The sequence below is a fragment of the Idiotropiscis lumnitzeri genome, chromosome 8 (assembly GCF_059441095.1).
Source record: "Idiotropiscis lumnitzeri isolate Australia: NSW breed Sydney's pygmy pipehorse chromosome 8, RoL_Ilum_1.0, whole genome shotgun sequence".
Taxonomy (NCBI): Eukaryota; Metazoa; Chordata; class Actinopteri; order Syngnathiformes; family Syngnathidae; genus Idiotropiscis; species Idiotropiscis lumnitzeri.
Window position 1 is genome coordinate 8,718,580 of NC_142398.1, and position 26,645 is coordinate 8,745,224.

Consider the following 26,645-nt stretch of genomic DNA (forward strand, 5'->3'; position numbering starts at 1 on the left):
ACAGGTGAGTTGTGATTGGTTGTTGGCTGAGCCTTGAGTAACTGTGATGTCAACAAAAAATAACAAAATGGCCTCCCATTGACATGGCTAAAAACAGCTGAATTTTGCTGCTTAACTCAAATTCCACAAACGCAATATTCATCAGAATGCCATGTTTCGACTATTGAAGGAAATTGAAGGCACATAAATCATATTATTGCAAGTGATTTTGGGGAGTTCACTTCCCCTTTAAAAACAGGAAGTGAATTGGCCTGTATGATCTTCAGAGGGAGATTGTTGCACAATTTTGGTGCCGCAACTGAAAAGGCCTGCAGCAAATCAGACAAGTACTGAGGTGACATTTTAAAAGCAAGCAGAAGAATTTGAAAATCAACTTGACATCACGGTCGTCAAGGTGACGGACAGGGCTCCGCGTTGATGGGGATGCATTTCTTTGGGATTGCATGCACCTTGTTCATCTCGACGTTCTCGAAAACACCTTTCACGAACGTACGGCGGGTGTCACCATTGCTGTACGTGCGGCTGAGATAGGCTGTGAACGGGATGTTGGACGTCATTTTCTGGCCCTCCATTCGCATCTCGCACTTGTGCATTGGAGGCACCATCATCTCCGCCGTCACAGAGAGGGAGATGGCTTCCTCCACGGTGGTCCCAAAGGAGAACTGCTTCGTTGTCTCACTGCTCAGCGAAAAAGATGCGGACATCTTCTGTGGTATCCCGGCCGTGATGAAGGCCACCACGCCCGCCTTGATGGACCGTCCGGTGTTCCACGTGGACTGCTTCTTAATGGACAAGGTCATCGTCACCTTCTTTATTACCTCCTGCAAAGAAAGTTGACCGTCAGTTTACAGGAAGTTGACGTTTCTATGGGGCGTTATCAAAGTACTGTTTTTACAAATTGACACATTTCAATTCTGGGAAATTTTGTCACTTGAGAGTCATTTTTTTGGGAAGGTATCATATTCAGGCAAATTGGTGAAAAGATGGGAAGTTGAGCACCTTGTTGATAAGTGAATTTGCAGTATATTTATCGTGATTAATTGAGAATTGATGGCTTATGTAATGAAAAAATTCCCGTTCATGGCCATGGAGCATGTCTGAGTAATTGCCTACCTTGCACCCAATATTGGTGAAGTTGGTGATGGCCAAGGTCATGGGCGGGCCATTTAAGATCTTCGCATCGCTCAGGGTGTAGCGGACATCAGCCATGTGATCCTTGTACGACTTCCGGTTGATGGTCAGGACCTCGTAGTATTTGTACCATTCATAGGTCTTGGAGCCCTCCCATGCTAGGAAGAAAGCCTCAAACTTTGGCAGCACCTTACCAAGGCCGTACTTGTTCCTGCCCACAAAGACGTTCTCATCGAGGCACGATCGCACTGAGTTCTGCGGCACAGAACCGTACGAGTCTTTCTTCCACTCCAGGAGCTCGAAGTTGTCCTTGTTGACCAGGATGTAGAACGAAGAGACCTTGAAGGGGCAGTGGCAGTAGGGCCCCAGGTCGGTGCTATAGAAGCCCACTTCGCAGTCATCCATGCACACGTAGTCGGTGCGCCGCGTGTAGCTGTTGTAGATGGACACCGCACCGTAGGGCACGTAGTTGTCATACCGCTCCCACCTCAGGTTGGCGTTGTAACCGAAAATAAGGTCAGGCGGAGCGGCGCGCGGGACCCTAGCTGGGGCCGGAGCCTGCGTGGGAACCGTGCGATCTTGCTGCGGGTTGTGGGGGAGCACTGCAGGGGAAAGCGAAGAGGTTGTGAGGAGACGCGAAGCCATAATTGTGCCTTTGTGGACACCCGTAGGTCAGGTCATTCAAAAATAAGGTTAAAAAAAAAAATATATATATATATATAAAATAAGTTGATATAATAATAACAATATTATTATTAATAAATAATTAATTCTGTTTTAAATTGATGTTGTTTATTTATATTTTATTTTTGTATTTAAATTTTTTTGTATTTAATTGTATTTAAAGTCACAACAATGAATTCATCAATTTAATAAAAACAATATATTTTTAATAAATTAATTGTATTTACAATATTTAATGCAATCATTCAAATGAAATAAAATCAATTATTTTGATAAAATAAAACCCTTTAAAACTTTAATGCTTTTAATAAATTGAATTAGTTTGCATGTTTTAATGCCATCACTAAGACATAAATGAATCAGAATTATGTAAGTAATATATATGTTATTAATCTAAGTGCCATGTTTACTCTTATTTACATTTCATTTAACTAATGGATTAATCAATTATTTAATGAATAAATATACATATTGATAAATGCAGGGTGCAATATGATTTATATATATATATATATATATATATATTTTTTTTTTATTAACCATTGATTTAATACATTAAATAAGGCATATTAATTGATTAATTGTAGCATACATGACACAACTGCACAACTATGTAAGACAACATTCAACCCAACTAACACAGATTGTAACGTACAGCAACACACAATACAACTCTACAATACTTTATTATTTTTTTTAATTGACAAAACAAATATAACAAGAGAATCATGCAATTCAATTAACATTCACCTTTCTCATCCTGGGCGCTCCTCTGGACGATGCCGGCATTGGCCCCGCCCACAAGCACGCACAGTAACAACAGCGCCCCCATCTGGTCAGTCAACATTTTCACCTATTCAGGGCTGGATTTAGAAAAAAACGAGGACAGCTACATGTTATTAATGAGGAAAAATTGAAAAACTAAAACATTGCAAGGAATTTAGGGACCATCAAAATATCATAAAAGACTCAGAGAATGTGGATAAATTTCCAAATAAAAGTGGCAAGCCCAAAAAGCCACATTGAAAACCCTTGACCTTTGATCCGTAACATATTATTTTACTAGTGTGTTCTCGTCATTTTACTAGTGTCGTAGTTGTTTCACGAGAGCAGCATCATTGCAGTTCTACTTGTGCGCCCAAGACATTCTACGAATATGACTGTACTAGTGTCGAAATGCGCTCGGTATGAAGAGCTTCACTTTTCGTAGCTAATACTTTTAGTTAGAACAGAATAATTTGCCAATATGCGATCGATTATGACGAGGCATAAAGGGTTATTGTGTTTCTGGTAATTCAACCAATAAGACAGACAAAAGTGAATTATTTCAACATTGAAATAAAATAAAATGGCAATCCATTCAGGCATTATTATTATCGTGATTACTTTGACTGATGATGACGGATCAATGATAGCTCCGGTTCTGAATGATGAAACTTGACTAACCTTGATTGCGTGCTCTTCCCCAAAAGGGCCGACACAAGTAAAAAAGGAAAAGTGGAAAACTTCACGCCGGGCGCAGCAACGAGCGGGATCCTCCCAGGCCTTGTTAGTTTCACCGAAAAAAAAGACTCCAAATAATTTGAAGAGAATTTTTTATCATCCGAAAAAAAAACTGAGACAGTTCTCCAGCTCTGATGAGAAGGGTCTGAATTAATCCCGAAAAAGCGGCAACTTTTATACCATTTTCAAGACCATGCCTCTTTCTTCTGATTGGTCGAAAGTGGTCTTAGTCCATTCTAACAATGTTTCCAAAGTCATGTTTAATGTTTACGACCGTGGTGACTTCCGGTGGTGTCTCGGAGTGTCTTTATGTCTTTTCCATCCATTTTACGAATGAACTTTAATTATATTGGTGTCACGCTAGTCGTGTTGATTACAGAATTCATGGCCCTCTTAAAGCCATTGTTTTTCTTTAATTTGTCATTTCAGTAAAAATATTTCATTGACAGTGTAGCACATCACATGTTGAGAGACATTATCCAAACAGTCGTTTAAACAATGCATTGTAACCGTACACTCACGCACAATAGTTCTAATTATTTTTTAAGGCACTTGTAGTCACGCAAATGATCCTCATGTTGGTTCTTCATTTAGCTCTGCATGTGCCTTTAGGGTGCTCTTTCGCTGACGCCGTTCAAAAATGTCGTATCTGTCTGTTTTGAGTTTTTGAAAGATTCTGTATAAATTCTGGATCTGCTTGCAGAGCGCTTTGTAAGCCGTACATCTTGGTATCTTTTAGACTCGGTTATTGTGTGAGATGTTTGAAAGGGCCTTGACTGGTCCTTGGATCTGACATAAAGAATTAACGCTGCACATGCCCCACGCGTATGCTGCGTGTAGGAGTTCCTTGCTCCTGCCATACACAATATAACATGTGCGCTCTGGGAGTCGCCTCCAGAAAGATTTGGCCTCAGTTTGAACTCTCCTAGTAGCAAATCTTGTGTCGCTGCTTATCAGTAGGCTCTTTTTTCCTTTTGCTCTAACTCATTGATTTTCATGCTAATTTACATGAGTTGTGTACACTAAAAGCACCAAGCCCCCCCCCCTGTGAGATAATGCCTTTTATAAATCAGAGCCTGTCCCTCCTTCCCCTGAAGAGCTGCCAATTCTAAATCCTACATGTCTTTCTGTGATTGCAAGATTATTGACTGCGATCTGCGTTAGGATAAGGGTCCAACCCTCACTGGCCCCGCTGAGGTCACCTAACAACACTTGACGTGGTAGGTCTGTATGTGTGATAAACCAGCGCTTATGATGGCCCCAGGCTTACCGGCTGCTCACTTGGAGGTTTGGCTCAGGTAGATGAGTCCCTGGGACACAAATGTGTGTGCACAACATGGAAAATAAACTTGGAATATTGTGTCTAGAACTCCTACACTGTAGAATTTGTAGAGAACTTATTACTCTACCTATCATTGTCCTGTGTACATGTCATGTCAAGTTGCTTTTGTTTGGTTGGCTGGCTGTAGTTTAAGACAAATTCCTTTATTATTATTATTATTGTTATTGTTATTGTTATTCTTATGGCCATTATTATTATCATATATTATTATTATTATTATATTATTATTACTATTATGGCTATTATTATTATTATTATTATGGCTATTATTGTGGCTATTATTTTTATTATTATTATTATTATTATGGCTATTATTTTTTTCTCCTTTTTTCTGCTGTTTTGGACTTTTGGTTTATCCCAGTGCCTTATTTACCATTTTATTTCTTTCAATTAGATTATTACGAACTACACTGCAACCTCGCTTTCCTGTTTTGGGGTGCTCCTCCCCATCAAAATCTGGCATCCATGGAGCTTCCTGACACATGCTAAGCCCCTTAGCATGTAGCGGTCACGTGTATTTGCATTAGAAACCATTGAGTATGTGAACGAAGACCCCGCCCGAAATGTCATCAACATCTGGTCCAAAGATGATGTCAGGGTGAGGTTCTGGATTGTTGTCTGGGACCGGACCAGGTGAGTCTGTCGTGAGGTCCTCAGAGCATCCTGTTGCTCCCAGATCATGTGGGCCGCACACAAAAAAAAGAACTTGTTTTTTTCAATTGTGGGCATGTGACGGTCTTTGAAATGTTTCAAAGATTAATGGCTATCTAAATAAATTTGACTAGACTTGAAGAGCACATTTTGCTTTTAAGTTTTGCTGTTCTGAAACTGCTTTTCTGCGTTTGCAGCGCAGAGAGATGAAAGCTTGTATTTTACACCAAATTAAAGATAAAAGTAGAAACAACTCATCAATTTGCTTTGGAGCAACTGACTTGCTTGGTTCGTTGTGCTTCTCCTAACTAACATTTTCCCCGTAAATGTCAATGAATTACATTTTAAAAACCCGTTTTAGCCTCCCAAATTACAAGTTGTGTATTTTTCTACAGGGCACACTGTAACACCAGATGAGTTATTTCAACTGGACTGGTTTTAGGAAAGTGATTGCAGAGAGTTCAATTTAATAACTCAAACAATTAAAGAAATATTGGATTTGAGTAAAAATGTCTCACATTCATTGTTTCAGCAACACAAGTGAATTACGATGTGTCACCTTGAAAAAACCCCCCCAAAAAGTTGCATTTATCCAAATGCTTTTGAAATGAGTAAAGTGAACTTCTCTCTTATCTCCTTCACGCCACGGACACCAAGCCACCTGCATGCCCTCACTTGTTTTTCCAGGAAATCAAAAAATTACATTGTCGGCGTGACAACCGCAACCTCCTCTGTCCATTTGATGAAACTGAATGTGGTAAATCATTTACGTTCAAATAACTTGAGTTAAATATTGGATCTCTCTTCAAGCGATTGGCACAACTTGTCAATTAACATCCCAAATTAATTCAGTTAAATAACTTAAACTAATGAGTAATTTGCATGTATCCAATGTGGTATTTTAAAGGAGTGAATGTGTGGCGTCCACTACAAAAAAAAAAGCCTGCTTATCTGGTTCTGTCGGGGGAGGTTGGCTACGTGCAACACAGAAGGTGCTTGTTCACTTTATCTGGGGAAAACATTTTGCACAAAACATTCAAAAATCATTTGATACTTTTTGCCCTCATCCAATAACCCAACTGAGTGGTTACATTTTGTTTTTTCTTTTGTATCAAACCGCTGCGTTTCACTGGCACATGTCCTTCCACGTTTCTTTGACGCCGTTCCGTCGATTTTATCATCGCTATTTAGTTGGTGGAGCCTGTTTGCGGCCCTCCGAAGGGGCCTAAAGCCGACTGTAAGTCCAGGTTTAGGCTTGTGTGGTTGCATCTGGAAACGGACTCACTTGTCTTTATGGATGATGTAACTCATGGTGGCAGCAGAAGAATGAAATCTGAAGTCTACAAAACCATTTTATGGGGGAATTTTTTGGGACGGTCAGTCCCTGTCCCTCCAGCCGCGGTCTGGGTAGACTTCTCACCTCGACCCTCCAGCCTTATTCATAAAAATTGTCGGCCCCGACCTCATTCAGTCCTGCCGCCGCGGGAGAGATGCTAACGGCAGAGGTTTATTTGAAGAGCAGAGGATTATTCTCCTCACCTCTTCTCCATAAACGAGCCCAATGCAAGTCAGTATGCACAGGTCGTAGTGGCATGTTGCGAATATGGTGACAAGCTTGTGTGTGATGCATGGGTGTGGTGTGCGCATGCGTGAGGAAGCGGGCAATAGAGTGGAGAGGTGCGTGAACGCTGGGATGATGAGCGGGGGAATTAAGAGAAGTATAGAAGCAAAAGGAGAAAGTCTATGAAAATAAAGCGAGGGTTCAGTGCAAGCCTTGTCTTCCTGTGGCGTGGCATTGAGGCTCCGTCTTTTAACGATGTGTGCCAGCCGCAATCTCAGAGTCAACTCTGGGTTTGGAGAGGGATCTCCCCAGCATCCTCGGACCACGGTCAGGCGAACGGACAACAGGTGTTTTTGAGACGCTCTGAGGAGATTTACGCCGTTTTCCCATTTGGCCGCGACCACATCCCACGCACAAGGGCCGTTTTGTGGGACGGACGAAAATCAACTTCCAACTGGCAGAGCCTCAGAACTCTTTAGCGCTGCCCGAGTGGTTCCCTGGAACTTTTTCAAAAATGTTTGAACATGGAAAAATACAGGGGTGGGAAATATATTTTTGGGTTTAATATGGTTTCTGTAGGAGGTCAAACATGACACAAACACTCTTAACGTTTTCCAATGCTGTAAAGAAGCATATAATTAATGTGAAATTTCAACATTTCTGTCAATGAAGATTGCCATTATAACCTGTGATGCACTTTTTTTTTTTTTTGCGACACACGCTTCTATCTTACAGGGCGGGATGTCAGGCAGGTGGCTGTTGAAAACAAACCGGTGGCTGTGTGATGGGCCATGGATCCCAAAGGGAAAACGCAAACAATAACTAAGCAGAACAGAGGATTCAACGTTTCTTGTACCGAATCATTTGCATTTATTGTACCCAATTGGGAGTGAGTGAGAAAGTGCAACTGCATTACTTCTGGAGAAATTAGAGCAGCACAAAAATAGATTGAAGAAGTGGATTGCATCTCCAAACTCCATTACTGTTGCAAGTTTTGTTCGCAACCCGGGATAAAACGCGAAAAAACACCCATTTGCGGACTTATACAGAATATTAGAGACATGTCTCTCTCCGCTAAGACCGTGAAGGAAAGGACCATTAAAATGGCAGGCAACATCACCAATAGGCTAATCAAGGGCGTTAATTTAGCGCCGGCATAGATACATACAGCATATGTTGACTTCATTAGAAGGCTTATATAAGGCTTTTAATTTTTGGCGGCTCCAGACAGATTTGTTTTGGTCCAATATGGCTCTTTCAACAGTTTGGGTTGCTGACCCCTGGCCGAGCCAAGTCGTGTTTTTATGTTAAGATGGGTGCAAAGTTTTATTCCGTTTGAGAGAATGTGGCCAATGAGGTGAATATTGCGCTTTATATTTTGCTTTCTTTGTTTTGTGACCCATCCTTATTTTCTGTGCTAATTTCGCTTTTATATTGCTGTGTTCGTAGTTCTGACAGCATTGTTGGGGTGTTGTTTTAACATGTAAAAACCCATCGACAACATTAAATGTCTGTTAAACACAAAGAACAAAGTTGAGCCTTGATTGAACTTGAAAGGAGTAACACACGGTTTTGCATAAAGACCAAAACTATCACTAAACAGCAAATAATGAAGTGGAGTGCTCAAGAGAGTTACATGTGCACAGATTTGTGGAACTCAGTCCCGCACATAAGGCACTCCGCATTATATGTCAGTTTTGGAAGAAATTTGGGACTTTTAGGTGCGCCTTATGGTTGTGAAAATACGGTACATGCCAATATGACATTTGAGCGACAGCACACCGCTGTTGGTGAGCGACCTCGACACACGACAAACTGTAACCTTGAAGGACAAAAGAAAAAAAAACGAAGCCAAGATTACCAAACTACATTGGCGCAAAGTGCATATTTGAAAATGATTTGGAAGAAGGTCACAGCACATCACCAACAAAAATCTGCCAAAAAAACAATTGTGGATGCGACGTGGCTTTTGCGCCGGCACAGAATCACGTGCTGATAATCTGACATCCTTTGTCAGGCCCCGTGTCGTCCCTGGCCCGAATTAATCATCAAAAAATCTTATATGTCAAGGCACCCTGGTAGTCCAACCTGATCCACAAGTGTATAGCTGCAAGGCGGTTTTGCGGAGGTCAAGCAACGCATCCCCACAGGGGTCAAAGCAGTTTGGGGTCGTCCGGGTTGAACCTGATGGAGGAGAAAGCGCCAATGTGCCTGACCAGGTTGGGTTCCACGCTGTGTGAGCGTTCTCCGGGCATGTCACGAACGACCCGGTACAGGACCGTGTCCATGCCGTTTCCCTGGTAGCAGTATTCACGGTCCAGGTAGGCCGCCACCCTCAGGGAGGCATTGCCCGGGTACAGCATGGCGGGCATGCAGCACTCTGTGGCCGGTGACACGGCATAGAGCTGCGGGGACAGGCGCCGTAGCTCCAGGAGGTAGTGACGGCCCAGCAGCTCGGCGATCGCCATCACGTACACGGCCAGGAGTACCAGGTGGCCGGCGGACATGCGCAAGGACAACAAGCACGGGTTCCAGACAGCCAGGAGCTGCAGCAGCAAAGTGGCGCCTAGCAGGCCCAGACCCACCTACTCCAGGATGCGGTAGGGTTCCGGGTTCCAATCGCGCTGCAGCCGCTCGGGGTGGTAGAGCTTGACGTAGGTAGAATGCATGACAAAGCGTCGGCTCAGGAGCTCCTGCACCACCTGGAAGAAGTCCGGATGCGGCACGGCGTCGTCCTCCAGGACCACCATGTTCTGTGGCTCTGCCAGCTGGTAGGCGTGGCGCAGGCAGAAGATATAGTCCTGCTTCTCACGCTCAAACGTGTTGACAAGTTGGTGGCGGACACCTGTCCGGCGGACCACGCGAAAGTGCCGCTCCAGCAGTTTGGCGTCCTCGTTGATGTCCGGGCCGCTTTCCACGTCGCACAGCACCACCTGTCAAGAGACATTCATTGGTTTAGAGGACACACTTGGGTTGACTTTGAGCCTCAACAGCACAGCTGTCCAACTTTGGTCATGGAGGTCGCTAGCTTAGCGTGTTTTAGATGTTTCCCCCACTCCATAACATCTGATTCCAATAATCAGGATCGATAGCAGGCTCATCGTTTGGTGGAGGGAAACATCTAAAACAGTGGCCATCGAGGGCCACAGTTTGGCACCTGTGCTTGACGACAAATGACTTCATGGTTTGAAATGGTCTGCTGGATGAAGAGCAAATATTTTCATCATCATCAAGAGAACATCTGCATCTGCATGTCCGCTGCTCCTGACTTGTTAGTCTTTTTATGGCTTATGTCACTTTTATTAACACGGACAACTCAACTATGCACAAGAATGATGACCAAACACTGCAGGACAAGACTTTACTTGAAACAAGATGGACAGACGAAGGAGTTTTTCCTTTGTTGCTAAGAGTGTTTAGGGAACCGTTTGCAACGCCTCCAAAAAGTAAACATTAATTTCACTTTTCTGCCATTTTTCCCCGTTTTTTTTCGTCCTTGTAGGGTTACGATTTACGTTAATTGCCGGGTTCTCCTTCCAATGGGATGCGTGCGTGGAGGCAACCCATTTCGTACACTTGTATTTGCCATCTTGTTCTTGTGGTCAGGACCCACAGTTTGTAAACAAACGGTGAGGGAAGGAATGTATATTGGGGCCCACAAATCTTTTTTTTTTTTTTTTTTTATATCTGTCTTCATAATCCTGTTCCTCCCTTAGTTACCTTCCAGTGTGGAGATGCTCAGAGCTCTGTACTTGGGCAAAAACTGTTTTTGGTCAGTTGTGCAGGCGTTTCAGAAAGTACCGTATTATGGCTATGCTGAGGATGTCCACGAATATTTCTCTGCCAAACCTGATAATGTGATAGACCAAGCTCCATGAGTGTATAACTCGGGTCAGAAACCTTTTTTCAAAAGTGAGAGCTACTTCTTCCTTCTTATTAAACCTGTTAGGTACCCACTTCTGAAAATAATACATTTGCACGTGTTACCTGTCGAATGATCACTTTACCAGTGAGTTATTTTTAGAAGAGTCCTGTGGGATAATTGTGTGGTCCTTGGCGACTGCTTGGTGCCCGTGGGAATGTAGCTGCTACCAATGAATGGATTACTCCAAATTGTCTTCATTTGAACCCAGACCAGAGGTTGCAAATCCAGGTCCTCGTAAACCTTTGTTTACCAGACAGTTGATTAGATGCACTTGTGGCTAAAGCCAAACTGACCCAGGGTTTTTATGTTCTGGACCTGGATTTGCCATCTCTGACCCTGACAAAAGTTCTTGGAATTCATCTTGACCTCTTTGTCAAAAACACTAAACTTTGGAGGTGAAATGAAACTAGCAACGCCTGAAAGGCATAATAATGCGGCAACACATCTGGGCGCAAGGCCGCTCCCCGCAGCTGCTCAGGAGACTGTTCAGCTCACGCATCACTTGCAGAAGGTAATGGTAAGGGAGCGCATCAGGCCGCCGCGTCGTCACTACCGCCACAAGCAGCTCAGGATGCTGGGAAAGTTTGGCAGTGGTGGGGGCAGGCTCGGGTGTGGCGCTCTGCCAGAAGCGCAGCGCATCCTGACCGCGCTGCTGACTTTGGCGCAAGGCATCCTGGCTCATGGTGTCCAAGTAGGTCGAACGCGTGAAGTAGTATGAGTGCAGCAGGCGGTGGCAGAGCGCCGGAAGAACCACGAAGAAGGTCAGCGGAAACACCACCAGTGTGCGCATGGCACCACTGGACCTGCGCACGCGGCGTGTTAGCAGCTGCATTGCGGCTAGCGGCACGATTTCACTGGGACAACCTGCAGGAGAAAAATAACAGAATAACCCAAAAAATAACAATTCAAAACAAATGTATTAAAAGGAAAAAAAGGTCAAACTTAAACTCATTCACTAGCAGTCGAATTAAAAAATGGATCTTGGTCGTCTTTATCCGTCATTTGCGTGACTGACTTATGCTCTTCTATTCACCCATTAACTGAGCCACTTTTTCCACACGAGGGTTGCAGGCATGCTAGAGCCTCTCCTAGCCGTCTTGGGGCAGTGCGCGCGGCACACCCTGAACTGATCGCCAGCCAATCGCAGGGCACGCAAAAACAAACAACCAGTCACACCTAGGGACAATTTTGAGTGTTTAATTAACCGACCATGCATGTTTTTGGAATGTGGGTGGAAACCAGAGTACAGGAGAAAACCCACGCGGGGATGGTGACACATGAAAACTCCACACAGGAAGGCTGAGGCCAGATTCGCTTGAGTCATTTGGAATAAAAAAACACCAAATTGGAGAACATAACTGATGTCCACTACGGAAGACGTTTTATTAACTCTTCGAACTGTTGTCAGTGGACAACTTAACGAGCACTAACAATGGGAATCTCTTTTTTTTTCATGGGAACGGCTGCAGAAAAGTCTTGCCTGGCTCGGGTTTGCTCATTAAACTGGGAAAGGAAGAACAAGAATATTTACTATGGGCAGCAGATGGCAGCATTGGGTTCTTTTGGAACGAGATCACAGTCCATCAAAACATGCTTTTGAAAACGGTGGACCTCTTGTCAATGTGACATTTCCCAACAGCTTGTGAGTGAAAGGTGTTTGTCAAGTTGAATCTGTGACAGAGTGTCACAAAACAGAAAGGCAAATGGCAAAGATTTTTTTAAAAATTTTGAAGTAGAAGTGTTGATGTAATTTACGTATACAAAGGCGCGGACACAATACTATTACTAAATAGTGTGCAAATAGTTGAACAGTGAAGAACCTTGTGGAACACCAAACGACAAAGGGGCAGATCTTAACTGCATGAGCACAACCATTTCCAAAATTTTAGAAATAAAAGGCAATCTGGAAATGGGTCTAAATTTTGACAGAACACCTCCATCAAGGCCAGGTTTCTTTTGAGCAGAGGTTGCACCGCAGCATGTTTAAATGGAGCTACGCCACAAGAAAGACTGCTGTTGATAATGGCCAAAACCGTGTGTCACCGGGTAACGTCTTATCCCAACTATGCTCGAACGCAGCTGAATCGCCAACGTCGCTCCGTAGGTCCAGCAGAGACTGGCGATCATACACCAGCCGCGAGTCACCAAATCACCAGAGAAGAAAATCCCATACATCAAGAGGGTCACTGAGAAAACAAGTGCACTTTACGCCATCTTGATCAAAGACCGTGCTAATCTATTAAGAATCCCATAAGAAGATGGGCAAGGCAGAGGGACGCGCACATGCTCGCAGGCACGCACAACTTTTCACTAGACACCAGCATGTGAACAGAATCAAATCTCACCGAAAATGGCTGTGTCAGAGAAGTTATTTTTCCACCACCAATCCAGTTTTGCTCGGCTGTCTCTCCGAAGGGCATCAGAGACAAAGCCACACTACAAAGGCAAAATACACGACAAGATATCTAAGTTGTCAGGAAAGCAAAACATGATTTGCATCAAACTCACTATTACGGGCCAATTCTACCCGTTGTAGTTTTCACTTGGCTTGCTCGTTCAGAGGCCTGGAGTGAATTTACGCAGAAGTTTACCTTGAATTGTTTATTGTAGTTGTTGTTGAGTCCGATTGTTGCTGTTGCCTCTTTTCCTGTTGATTGCTGAGGTTGGTAAGAACATGTGGCCCCAAACACTGTGTCTCCTCCCAGAATGCTCCTGAGTCACCCTTAAAGACACTCCCAGTGCATTGCTTTCAAACCCGCCACCCATTGGTCAAAAATATTGCATAACTAATCAAAACTAAGACAGCCCTTTATGAAGAAGATATGATATAAAAGAGTAGAGTTGGGATATTTGACATGTCATAAGAACTTTGAATATGTTAATCACTCATAGCAATATTTTTTGCACGCTCATTGTTTTGACAATGGCCATTTTTCGCTTTTTATCCCCCCCACCTATTTTTCGACAACGTTTGAAGAACTCCTGGAAGTGTGATTTCTAAATATTATTATTATTTTTTTTTTACTTTCAACCACTTGAAACGTTCAAAGGTATCAGAGCATTCCCTACATATATATTATTTGATTAATTTATAAGATAAGATAAGATGCCCTTTATTAGTCCCACAATGGGGAAATTCGAGATTCGAACCCAGGCCTCCCGGGGCTACTGGGACCTGAACGCGGCGCCTTAGACCACTCGGCCAGCCTGGCAGCCAAATAGATATAGAATTTTCTGGTTCCTTTTTGGACAATAAAAGCAATATTGAGTCACCCATAAATGCAATCCCACTGCTGTGTTTTCAAACACGCTACCAAGCGGTCCAAAATAGTATTGCCTATAAATTCAAGGGCGGCACGGTGGATGACTGGTTAGCTCGATGGTCTCACAGTGAGAGACAGCAGTGGTCGTGGGTTCGATCCCGGCTGCGGCCTTCCTGTGTGGAGGTTGCATGTTCTCCCCGTGCCTGCGTGGGTTTCCTCCGGGTACTCCGGTTTCCTCCCACATTCCAAAAACATGCATAGTATGCCGATTGAACACTCTAAATTGCCCCTAGATATGAGTGTGAGCGTGGATGGTTGTTTGTCTCTGTGTGCCCTGCGATTGGCTGGCAACCAGTTCAGGGTGTCCCCCGCCTCCTGCCCGCAGATAGCTGGGATAGGCTCCAGCACCCCGCGACCCTAGTGAGGAGAAGCGGTATAGATGATGGATGGATATATATATATATATATACATATATATATATAAAACAACGTACACTTAGTATATTCAACATGTTGAATATTATTGCACCTTTCAGTCATAAATTTCTTTTTTTGTGTGTGTATTTCCCAGTCATTCATTCATCACTTCATTTTTTTGTTTACTCTGATGCATGGTGCACGCTCTCTTTTTTTGTGTTTGCGGTGACTCACTGCAGCTCATATTGAGTTGTGTGCGGAGCTTCGCCCCCCACCCCAAAAAGAAAGAAAGAAAAAGCTGGTCCTGGTAGGCAGCGGGAGGGCGTGGCTCATGTCACTGAGTGTGTGTCTCCATATTCATGCGAGGGCTTCTTCAAGCCTCCTCATCTCTCGTTTGCACGGATGCGCCAACCGCAGCGCCCCCGTCAAGGTAAGCGACACCCTCTCTCTTCTCTCCACACCACAAATACACACGCCACGATCGCACCGCGCTTTGTTATGTCGTTGCGTACACCCGCAAGGTCAAACCTGAAAAAAAAAAAAACACACACATTGCATGTTTGTGTTTGTGGCGTGCCCCCCCCCCTTGCAAAGGCAAAGGAAACGCAATGCCTAATTCTTAACTGAATTAAATTGAAGCCACATGTATTTAAAGGCAATGACGATGTGTTTCCCCATCAATGTTTGCTCTTTGATGACAGACGAGTGCATGAATGGTAGGAGGGCAAACACAAACGCTTCAATTGTCTGCCCACTAAGGCACCTGCATGTTGTGTGTGTGACCCTTCCATGGTTGGAAACAATGATTACTGAATCAGGCAGCATATTTAAAAACAACAACAAAACTGATAGTGTTTGTGTGTGAGGAATACATCTGATTGCCTTCAACAATGTCGTCACTGCAATTGATAAAATAGTGATGTAGTCTGTCTGTCTATCGATCCACCCATCTAGCTCTCGATCTACAATATCCCAGTGTTTCACAACCTTTATTTTAAGTTCGATAAATCTCACAGCTTACCACCAAACAAATATCTCACAGCAATACAGTGTAGCCTACTGGACTGACACAATGATACTGTAAGAGACATGGGTTAATTATACCTTCTCCCATTCAGTAGGTAGGAGCATTTAATTGTCCTGACTGGATGTCACTATATGACTCTAACATAATTAGATGAACAAAGATACAGTATGTTACTTATAAGGTCAATAAGTAATCATTTTCAGACCAATTTAGTTAAATCGGATAGTTTCAGTGCAGACCTGCTGATTTCTCATGGCACGCTAATGAGCCGAGGTTGGAAAAGTCGCAAGTAATGGACGCAAAATCAACCGCTCAGACGTGTTTAAACCATAACAAACCGTAATACAAACTATCACCTCCAAACATCCATCCATTATCCAAGTCGCACATCCTCACGAGGTTCGCGGGCGTGCTGGAGCCTATCACAGGTATCTTCGGGCAGTGCACCCCCAAACAGTTAAACATAATTTCAAACTCATTTTGCAACATTCCCCTTTAAAATACTTGCAGATAATTTGATTTTGAACAAAACGCACCGGAAGTGCACGCGCACAAGAAGTGAAGATTCTCCGCTACAATCCAGGCTAAACTTAGCTCCTCCCTGGCAAACTTCAAATGTCTCTTTGCTGAGCTCTATTACTTCAGCATACTGCATTTGACCCATTGTACAACTTCTCTATTCATACAGGACTTTGGTGTACAAGGAAAGAGTAGAAAAAAATGAAACAATGTGACTTTTTCAGCAAATAGCAGAGGAGAGGTAAAAAAAAAAAAGTCAGGGAACATCTATCTATCTATCCATCCATCCATCCAGCCATCCCTTTATTTTTAGTTCGACATATCGATCTGTTTAAAAAGTTCTTAAAGAATAGTGATTGAAAAAAATATGGAAACAAATTGTGGATAAGGGGAAAAAAAACTCAAGAGTACTGTTTTTGGATCCCTAGAGTATATTGCACGCGATTAGGTAACTAGCTTAATTTGTTTTCTATATGTTCAATAAATTGAAAAATGAAAATAAATCAATTCCTCCCTGGCGGTTGGACGAAGGCAAAGTATAAATAAAATACAGTTGCAGGCACGGCAGGATTGTTGATAACTATTGTATTGAATCTCTTGTGTACTTAATAAGTGTTTGATGAGGTTTGAGGAATGTTTATGTTTATTGACATCTGTCTCTATGGCAACAGCAGATGGCAACTGAATGACCCAGTGCCACTAACAAGAATAGTTGCGTCAGCAACATTAAAATGGAGCGTGACAACTCAGTGTTTCCCAACCTTTACTGAGTCAAGATCGTTTTATCGTATTAGATAGTATTTTATTTATCTTTAGATTTGTATTAGTAGATAAATAACATAATCACATAACAAAGTTCAATATTTGGATTTGTTTAATTTTTTTTAACCACAATTTTTGCGAATTTTTCATCGTAGTAAAACGTAAATTACTCAACTTGATATTTAAAACATTTTTATCACCGCAATGTTTATTGTTGTTATGGCAAAACAAATTATTTGCACATTGCTCTTATAATTCTTTTCAAGCATAAATAACAAACCAGATGACACTTTTTAAACAAATGAATAGTATCCTGATTTATTTTTGTTACTTTTATGTACGGTAAACCTCGATCAGGGTTCCCCAAGTCCGCTCCTCGACTATCTATGCAGTCTGTTGTAGATGTCTCCCTCCTCAGACACACCTGATTCAAATGATCGACTCATCAGCAAGCTCTAAAAAGCCTGATCCTGATCATTTGATTGAGGTCTGTTGGAAGAGGGAGACATTTAAAACAGGCTGGTGAGGGGCTCTTGAGGAATGGACCGAGGCACCTCCTATTCCCTTATTCAGTATCAAAGTTAGCCAACTGCTTTATTATCCTGCAATGTTGCAGAAATCAACCCCTCCTCTACCTGTGGTGTAACATTGCTGCAATGAGTTTGTAGTTGGTGCATAAATGATCAGTAGTCAATATTTTTAGAAGAAATTGAGGGCCCTAAACTAACTAACTGAATGATCGCTGCTGCTTTTTCTCCTACCGTAGGAGAGTGCACATTTGGATTAAAGCAGCACTTGAAGCGTGAACGCATCCATTCAGCATGGGATCCAACCCCAAAAGGACAGTGACCGTCCAGATGGTCCCTCAGCTGCCTGCGGCAGACATGCTCGCTAATAAGGAGTCCAACGCCAACTGGACCACGGAGCCCAACCTGAAACCCTCCCGAGTTTGTTGCACATCACCTGGCCGGAAACAGGATAAGACCAAGTCGGTAGTGCCCGTTAACACACTCAAGAAGACTGAGGTCATGTCAAGCAAAGGTGTGGCTGAGGTGGGAGAGCTAAGAGATGCTAATGCAAACATTAGCACCATGCTAAGCCTGGCTGATAAAAAAGTTTGTAAGAGTCCTGGTTGCCGGGTAAAAACACCCAAGGACGAGGCTCCTGTCAAAACCTCAGCACGGAATATCTCATCCAACCATAACAATGACTCAAGACACCTGGTGCCTGAGCCGGATAAAGAGGTTGCTGCGGGGAGTGTGTCTGTTCACAAAGACAAGGGCAGGTCGAGTCCCAAGGAGCCTGGTCACAAACGAAAAAACTCAATTTCTCTTCTAGAGCCACCAGAGCTTAAGCAAAGCACGGAAACGGTGCCCTTGCTCAACTCAACTTTGCCTTCGTCCAACCGCCAGGACATCAACAAAATACCTGTAGACAAAGTATCAGTAGAAAAAGAATCTGTAGACAAAGTATCCCTAGACAAACACCAGCCAGTCCCCTTGCAGACGGATCCCTTGTCTTTGCCTGTGGTGACGCAAAAAGTCCAGGAACATCAGGAAAGTCTGACCAAGTCTCACTGTAAGCTCTACAGGGAGGCTTCCACCATGACCTCCCCGCGACTGCCTTCCAGCGTGGTCGAACGGGGCTGTGACGCCGAGGTCCAGGCGGTTGCCAGCACCAGCTGCAAGGCCGTGTCCACCAGCCCAAGCCTGCTGCCTGTCAGGCTGAACACAGCCGACCATGAGGAGGCACAGAGCCTCACCGTCATCTACCAGTCCGACGGAAGTTTGGGCTTTCGCCAGATTGGGCCACCAATGAATGTGCACTCACCGCCAATCACAGAAAGGCTCACTGTTGAGGCGGAAATGTGCCCCTCTGCTGCCACAGTCGACTCCAAGCTGGGAGCGAAGCTGAAAGAAAGCGCCACAACTCTCAGCAGCATTCAACCGGTGTATCAGATCAACATTGAGCACAGTAATCGCAAGGAGCCAGAGAACAGAATTGCGGTGGAAACACCCGTGACTAAATTAGAAGAATCCCAAAAGACGGTTGTCCCTAGCAAGTCTGGATTTGCAGACAAGGCTGTTGCAGCTCAGAGCAATCTATCAAAAACCGCAAATACTTCATCTAAGTTTGAGGAAGGAAAAGGTAAAAAAGACTCTGAAACTGAGATCAATTCTGGCAAGCAGCAGACAGAAGTTGAGGAAAGCGATGACGAGAAGCAGACGCGGAAGAGCGTCCACGACGTTGTCTGGGATGAGCAGGGCATGACCTGGGAGGTCTACGGCGCGTCCGTGGACCCCGAATCCCTGGGCTTCGCCATCCAGAGCCACCTGCAGTGCAAGATCAAGGAGCAGGAGAGAAAACTGATCGCCCAGACCTCCTTCCGCAAATCCATCACTGGCCTGGACTCGCCAAAGGCGGGCAAGAAGAACAAGCGGCGGCAGCACAACACATTGCAGTCCATGCTGCGTAACGTGCGGCGCCCCAACTGCTGCGCGCGACCCCCTCCCTCCGCTGTCCTCGATTAGAGGTTGAGCAAATGTTAAAGTCTCCCACCTTCCACCACCAGCCCCCCAGAGTTCAAGGTGGTCGCTGTATTGAGGCCACGTGACGGGACAGCGCTTCCCGTGAGTATCTCAGAATGTCGTAGACTAGACTATTTGTGACTTTTGTGATCAAAGGAAGTTAAACGGTAAATGAACAACTAATTTTGATAGAAATGGATATTTAAATAAAAAAGAGAGGATATGTCTTTAAAAGAGAGAATGTCTATAAACTAATCCAAGGCAATAAATAGAGAAACGCATGTGTATTAGTTGCAATGGTTACAGTATATGACAGTGAAGAACTTTGCAGATGAAAAAGAAAAGGTAGCTGTTACAGACGGTATGATTTATTTTCAAAGTCCTTGTGCAAATATACGAAACCAACATCTCAGCACAGTTATTTTGGAGATGTTCGGAGTCCTGTATTTTGAAAGTCCCCCACAAAACCCAACTTTCATGAACATTTATTTTCTAGTGTCAGAAAAAGACCAAGAGACTGTACGCATTCATGTCTGTTTACTCTTTGGTTTTCTATTAAAGATGAAAAAAACTCAAGTCTAGCGTTACATGGTCTTTATTTCCGGAATTCTTTTTTTGGAGGCTATATTGTTAGGGAACCGAGCCTTAATGTCTCGTATCATTTTTGCCCCTTTTCCCAGAAGAAAAGGCTTAGTAATTGCCTATAGATGCCACCACAGCTCATCATTTCACTTCAGCACAGCTCCTTGTAAGGTTGGATGATTAATCAAAATTTAATCTTGATTTCAATCTTGGCTTCTCGCGATCTTTAAAACATTATCATAGAAGAAAAAGTATTAATGTGCAGATTTTTTCACGTTGCGAAAATCCCCTGAATGCACCACGTTGCTTACGTGGCAAGTGAGTAGCATATGTGATTCTGCCGTTCCCGAGCATGCTTTTAGCCAGGGGTGGGCAAACTTTTTGATTGGCGGGGTGGTGGTTTCTAAAATTTGACAGAGGGGCTGGACCAGGAGCAGATGAATGGAGTGTTTTGGTAACCTCACCTCATCTGATTAAAAAAAATAAAATAAATGATTTTAAATGAAAGTGAACAAAAGCATTACAACAATATATATGTATTTTAAAAAGCACAGTATTTGAAAAATAAAACATTAACAAGTTTTATTCATTAAATTTTTTTCAAGTTCGGCGGGCCAGATTAAAACATTTAACGGGCCGCATGTGGCCCCCGGACCGTAGGTTGCCCACAGCTGCTTTAAGCCCTTGAATGACACCCTAGTTGTAGTTTACTGTAAAATTAAACATATAACTAAAAAATAATTACTCATATTTTATATTTAAATTCAAAATGTGCTTCATTTATAAAACGTTGACGCTAATGCTAAAGTCAATATAAAATCCCATTTAAATGCTGACGGAAAATTAGTGTGGAGTGGAGTGACGTCAACGAATATTCACACACAAACACTGCGTAAAATATACACACGGGTAAGATAGCACTACTCAAAAGCACCAATTCTTCCCAATTTGTGAAAAAACGAGTTATATTCTGAGTGTGTACTCCATCCAAAGAAGGCACCACACTGCCCCCTAGAGGCCAAAATGTGCAGGAACCACTGGTATTTGTTTTTAGAGTTTTTTTTCCAATTGCTATTATTTTAGTAATTCTGATTTTACTTTCTTTCTAATTTATTTTCTCATCCTTTCAAGTTATGTTTGAAGTTAAGTTTTCAAAGAATTTTCCTTTCCTTAAATTCAAGGACATAAAGATTTAAGCACTTTTTTTTTATTGTCGTACCAACACGCATTACCACATGACATAGTGCGAAATACAATCCCAGTGGTCCCAGTTTAGCCCACTAAATCCCAAAATTTATGAGAATAAAAAGCTAAAATAAATGTAATAAAGAGACAAGGGCAATGCTTATTCAAGGCTTCAATAATGGCAATGATATAATTTACACAAGATCATTTTGTACTTGACAAAAAGAACAGTGTTCGAGAATAAATTAGTAGTATAGTTAGTTTTGAAATCAATGAATAATTTAATTTTATTATTATTATTATTATTATGATTATTATTATCATTATTATTCTTATTGTTATTATTATTATTATTTCCATAATCGTTCAGTTGAGTCTTTCTTTTCAAGCTGCCACAAAATGGCGCTGAAGCAACATAAACGTGGTGTAAATAACTGCAACCAAATATTAGTCTTTGGTGCTGTCAAAAATGTGTGTGTTGAAGACCAGGTTGCCTTTTCTGTTGACGAAATCAGTCATGCGCCTTTGATGTATACAAAACACTTATGTGTCTTACAAAACATGGATGTATATTGAATGTTTTGAAAAGACTTCTGTGTCTTTTAGTTTTCAATCGCACTAGTTAGGGATGTGAGTGGCCTGGAGACTATCTCAGCTGTCTCTGGGCAAGAGGTGGGGAACACTGTGGACTGGTTGAGATTTAAGATTCGTTTGATCGTTTGACTAATATTTCTTTTCTATTTATGAATTTGCGTATGTGTCTTTTGAAGTAGACAAAAATGTATATTTGCTACAATGAATACTTGAATACTTAATCATTGTCTTCACATAAACATCTTTGATGTTTAAAACATGCATGCTGGATTTGTTGATAACTAAATCGTTTTTTACTCACTCATGTTGGGTTTGCTAAAGACAAAATGGTCGCCATTGTTGTTGTTGCATCGTCACACATGCCTTGGATGTTTGTGAAAACATGCATGTTGAGTGTGGTAAAAACTGGTGACCACACTTGACTTGTTCAACCTGTTGTCCACCCATTTCCTTCGAGTAACCTGGGTTAGTCTGCCTAAATGCTTTATATTAGTATAACCAATGCAAAAACTGCTTTTAGGCAAAAACATTAATGCCTTTCACGTTTCCAAAAACCTTTACGTTGGGTTTGTTGAAGACTGCTAAATCATTTACTTGTCACAAGATCAGGGGTTTGTTGTAGCGCAATATAAATCTGATGCATTATTATTCAACGCCAAAGTGTATCTGAAGTTTACTTAAAGACACGTGTCTTTGATGTGTCCATAAACATATACAGAACTTGTTAATGTATTGTCAAAAATGTTCAAAGACGTTCTAGTTTTTGCTTTAGTAGATTAATGGCGAGCAACGGTGTTTCTTAGATCGGTCTGACTTGCATATTTTGTTGCTTGAAATCTAAAATATAATGTGCAACACTGATACCAGGAAAGTGACGTCATTGTCTTAACCAGCACGTCCCTCCATGTTATCATCATGTCTCTGATAGCCGGCTGGACAGCTTGTGCAGTGCAATGTCACAAGCTGTAAAAATGGATGACTCGGCTCGCAAGTCACACGTGTCCGCTCCTACAGTGCTGTGATAAATTATTATATACGTTTTGCATATTTATCATTCAAAATGCTTTCATTTCATCAAACCCATTTTAGTATCATACCGAGACAGCCCAAGGATAGATAAAATGCAGTTTCTAAATGATGGTTTTATTTACCAAGGGGGGAAAACAATACAAGGTGAAAAAGTAACTACCCTCTCAAGATAATAGCGAGTTCTGCCACCTTTGGCAGCAATGACAGAAATCAAACGTTTGCAATAATTGGTGATGAGTCTTTCCCGCCGTCGTGGAGGGATTTTGGACCACTCTTCTTTGTGCAATAGTTTCAAGGCTGCCATATTGGACGGTTTTCTAGCATGAAGTGCCCGTTGAACATCACAGCACAGGATCTCAATTGGATTTTAAATCCAGACTTTAACTTGGCCCTGAGGAAGCAAAGCAGCCCCAGACCGTCACGCTTCCACTACTGTGCTTTACTGTTGGCAGCATGTTCTTTTTATGAGGTGCTTTGCCATTTTTACGCCAACAAGTTCAACTTTTGACTCAACAATCCACAGAATATTTCTCCAAAAGTCTTGAGGATAATCAGGGTTCTTTTCGGCGAATGTGAGACGAAGCATTGTGTCCTTTTGTCACAGCTGTGGTTTTTGCCTCCTATGGATAATGCTATTTTTTACCAGTGTCTTTCTTGTCGTGGAGTCGTGAACTCTGACCTTAACTGAGGCCTGCAGTTCTTTGGAATGTTTTTGAGGTTGTTTTCCCCCACTGCCTTGGAAATGGCTCTGAAACCTTTACCAGACTGATTGATTTCAATCACTTTCTTTTCAAGTTTTCTTTTTCTGGAATTTCTTGAGATTGTGGCGTGCTGCATTTGTTGTTGAGATTTTGTAGCATACTTCACTTTTTTTTAACAGTTTCTAGTGAAGTGATTTCTTGATTCAACAAAGGTGGTGGTTGGGTGTCGCCTGTGAAATTGAACTCAGATTTGCCAAAACTGTGTTGAGTCGCATTTGCTTGGCGATTTAGCAAAGCGGGGCAATTTTCTTTTCCCACGATATACATGTGTGTCTTTGATGTTGTGTCTTTGGTCAGCATGTGTGTAAACTGTTGTCAGTGGTGTGATTTATTAGTCGTACTCTTAACTTCACGAGGACACCCAAAAAAGCCTTCTCTGGTGTTTGGACACAAACAGGGAAAGCCCAGGCTTAGTTTGCTAGTTTTTTTACCGAAAGTCTGCCAGAATGAGTTGGAACTCCATCTCTCTGCCAGTATCATCAAAATATGACTTCTACTTTGAAGTTCAAATTGACATCTAACAGATGAAGTAAATCTTGAGATTGCAGTGGAGGGGTTTTGCGGGCAGTCATACAATTTAATCCTACGTAATCCAGGATTTAAATCTGCAATTTTGATGTCTCAACCACCAATAAAAGTTGTACTAAACTATGTGGGGTTTTTTTTGTCATTTGTCATAGATATTTTTCTCAAACAAAAGACAGTTTACAGTTTGAGCCGGCTAATATTTCAAAATAGATATTTTTAATTGGATTGAATTGAGTAATTCATGACTATTAATGTCAAAATAAAGCAAATGGCTTTTTGTGCTATTTTCTTCTGAGTTCTCTATCTATGCCTTCATATGCATTCCTGCCTTCAACTCGCCTGGCCCATTTTCGCCGAAACCGTAATGAAGCAGCTGAGCTTCCCGAACAGCCGAGTGATTAAAAACCTAATCTCCGCAACGTTTCCCCTCGCAAAGCAGCATGCGAGGGCTCCTTCCTCTTGTTATGTATCCAGGCGTTGTGTCGCCGAGAAAGTCGTTGCTTGTCTTCCTGACGGCTGATCCTCTCCCGATGGAATACGTGGCCTACATTTGTTTGCGGTGTGGTGTTCGACTTGAACACACCTTCATCAAACCATGTTTTTTATTTTTTTTTCTTCCACTGCATCCCTTTGTCTTCCTATTAGTGGACGTTTTCTAAAATGATGTTAAAGGAGAAATCAACCACCAACATTTTTTTATTTTTTTACAATAAAATGTTTTATGTGCCTCCAATATTGTAATCATGGCATTCTGATTAATATTGCGTTTGTGGAACTGTGACGTCATTTTCAGATGACAGCGAGTGACAAAACGGCCGTTCTCTGAGATGTGGTGGGTTTTACTACTTAACTCATATTCCACTAACACAATATCAATCGGAATGTCATGTTCAGACTCGTGGGGCTGCATGGAACATATTCGTGTAAAGAAAATGTGGCGGTTGACTTCCGCTGGGAAATAAATGATTGAATGTTTACAAAATGTGCCATCTTTTCCGTTCACAAAATCAAGTTTCTGATGTCCAAAAAATTTATGTTATTAATTTCATACAGTTGTCGATACATTGGAAGTGATACGATTCAAGGACTGGTCATTCAGTGGTCCAATTCGTTTTGATTCAGTTTGATTCCGATTCGATTCGGTATGATACGGACATCATTCAATGCGATCGCATCTTTTAAATTTTATATTCTGATTCAAATTGAATTTCTTTACATGAGGTCGTTCATATTTAAAACGTGTGCTATATATTGGTTTTGTTGGAGACTAAATTGTCATCGGTGTTGATGAAAACATGTTTACAAAAAAATCCAACTTTGAATAGACTCAGTTGACTTCAACGTTAAAGAAAACCTATAAAGGAATTTTCTGATCATCCTGTATGAGTCTTTGATTAAAAAAACAAAGCAAAACAAAAATCACATGGACCGGTATGTGGCTTTGTGCTTAGAACTGTTGCAGTCTTTGGTGTTTTCGGAAGCACGTTTCCAAAATGTATGTAATCTTTGTCTTCAATGTTGGCAAAAAAGTGTTCTCTTCGTTGCCGTTTATGACCTTACAAAATGTTAGCTTGATTGAAAACCTTTAAGTTTTTTTTCTTCTTCACATCATCATCATCATCTTCCAAAAATGCATGTTAGGTTGAAGACGCTAGTTGTCTTTTTTGTGAAATGACGTTTGCGTCTTTTTTATTGATTCATTCACATTCTTTGATATCTGATATTGTCTTTGCTTTTGACAAAAATAGTGTTCTTGATGTCTCTAAAAACTAGTGAGTGCAAAACGCACTGTACGTGTCCTTGGCTTCAGCAAAAAATGTTCAAAAACTGTATTTGGGGTTTTGTAAAACAATTAGTTTCTTAGAAATGTTTTGGTTTGTAAGGTATTCTGCAGTGTTAATGCAAACACTTACACGCTTTGATGTTTCCCCCCAAAATATGTTGGGTTTCGTAGAAGACTCAAAATCAGGGACACTCCGGCCACCTATTTGTGGCCGCATACTGTTGCAGCCCTTTCTTATTACGTTTGTTAAAAATGTTGCTGTTGTGTAAGCACTTGTCTTCATGCTAGCAGCACCCAGAAAGCCTTCAAAAAATGCCCCAAAAATATGATCATCTCTATAAGTGCCTTAAGTATTTAAAACCTTTCTGTTCATTTATATATTTGTATTTATTTTTCACAATTCATGTGTCTTGTGCATGGGCAGTTGCGTCGGGGTGGCTCTGAGCAGTAGCGTGTGTGCAACGGATTATAAATTTTGCTTGGCTGTATGCGTCAATAACAGTGAGTAGCGACAGTGCCTAGTTGGCATTAGTTATTACTTTTTGTGCCAGAATGTGTTATTAGAGTTTTCTATTTGATCTGTGCTGACTGCCAGAGGCGGCGCCTAACAGCACGGATTAAGTGATGTTTATTAGTCAGTTACGTGTATCTAGTAAGTAGGCGACATCCGATACCGGGAGTGGTATCTTTGTCTTTCAAAATAAAAGCATAATGCTGGAATTGATCGCACAGCTGTATAAATTCTGCTAATTTAACAGGGTTCTTGGAATCATTTGTACGGAGCCCCTCTGGTGCCACAGTATGAGAAAAAAATATTTTTTGCTAATCTGTACCCACAGTTTACTAAACTGTACCCACAGTTTACTAAAC

At 42.0% G+C, this 26,645-nt stretch overlaps 2 protein-coding genes and 1 pseudogene across 2 annotated transcripts; 1 reads left to right on the forward strand and 2 right to left on the reverse strand.

Annotated features, from left to right (window-relative positions):
* Nucleotides 1-389: 389 nt before the first annotated feature.
* LOC148331952 (natterin-3 pseudogene) lies at nucleotides 390-2,657 on the reverse strand (annotated as a pseudogene).
* Nucleotides 2,658-9,025: 6,368 nt separating this feature from the next.
* On the reverse strand, nucleotides 9,026-13,563 carry pgap4 (post-GPI attachment to proteins GalNAc transferase 4). Its single transcript, XM_088302355.1, is given in 6 exon segments — nucleotides 9,026-9,809; nucleotides 11,247-11,661; nucleotides 12,831-12,983; nucleotides 13,143-13,233; nucleotides 13,389-13,454; nucleotides 13,519-13,563. Coding segments are annotated over 6 exon segments (1,554 nt in total).
* A 1,144-nt stretch (nucleotides 13,564-14,707) lies between these two features.
* gprin3b (GPRIN family member 3b) lies at nucleotides 14,708-19,889 on the forward strand. The gene is made up of 2 exons (XM_088303076.1): nucleotides 14,708-14,907; nucleotides 17,552-19,889. The coding sequence occupies exon 2, from the start codon at nucleotides 17,607-17,609 to the stop codon at nucleotides 19,314-19,316; it is 1,710 nt and encodes a 569-aa protein (XP_088159202.1). The 5' UTR covers nucleotides 14,708-14,907; nucleotides 17,552-17,606; the 3' UTR covers nucleotides 19,317-19,889.
* Nucleotides 19,890-26,645: the final 6,756 nt, after the last annotated feature.

Excerpts from the sequence above, each read along its gene's own strand:
- gprin3b (XM_088303076.1), top strand. The coding sequence starts at position 17,607 with ATGGGATCCAACCCCAAAAGGACAGTGACCGTCCAGATGGTCCCTCAG.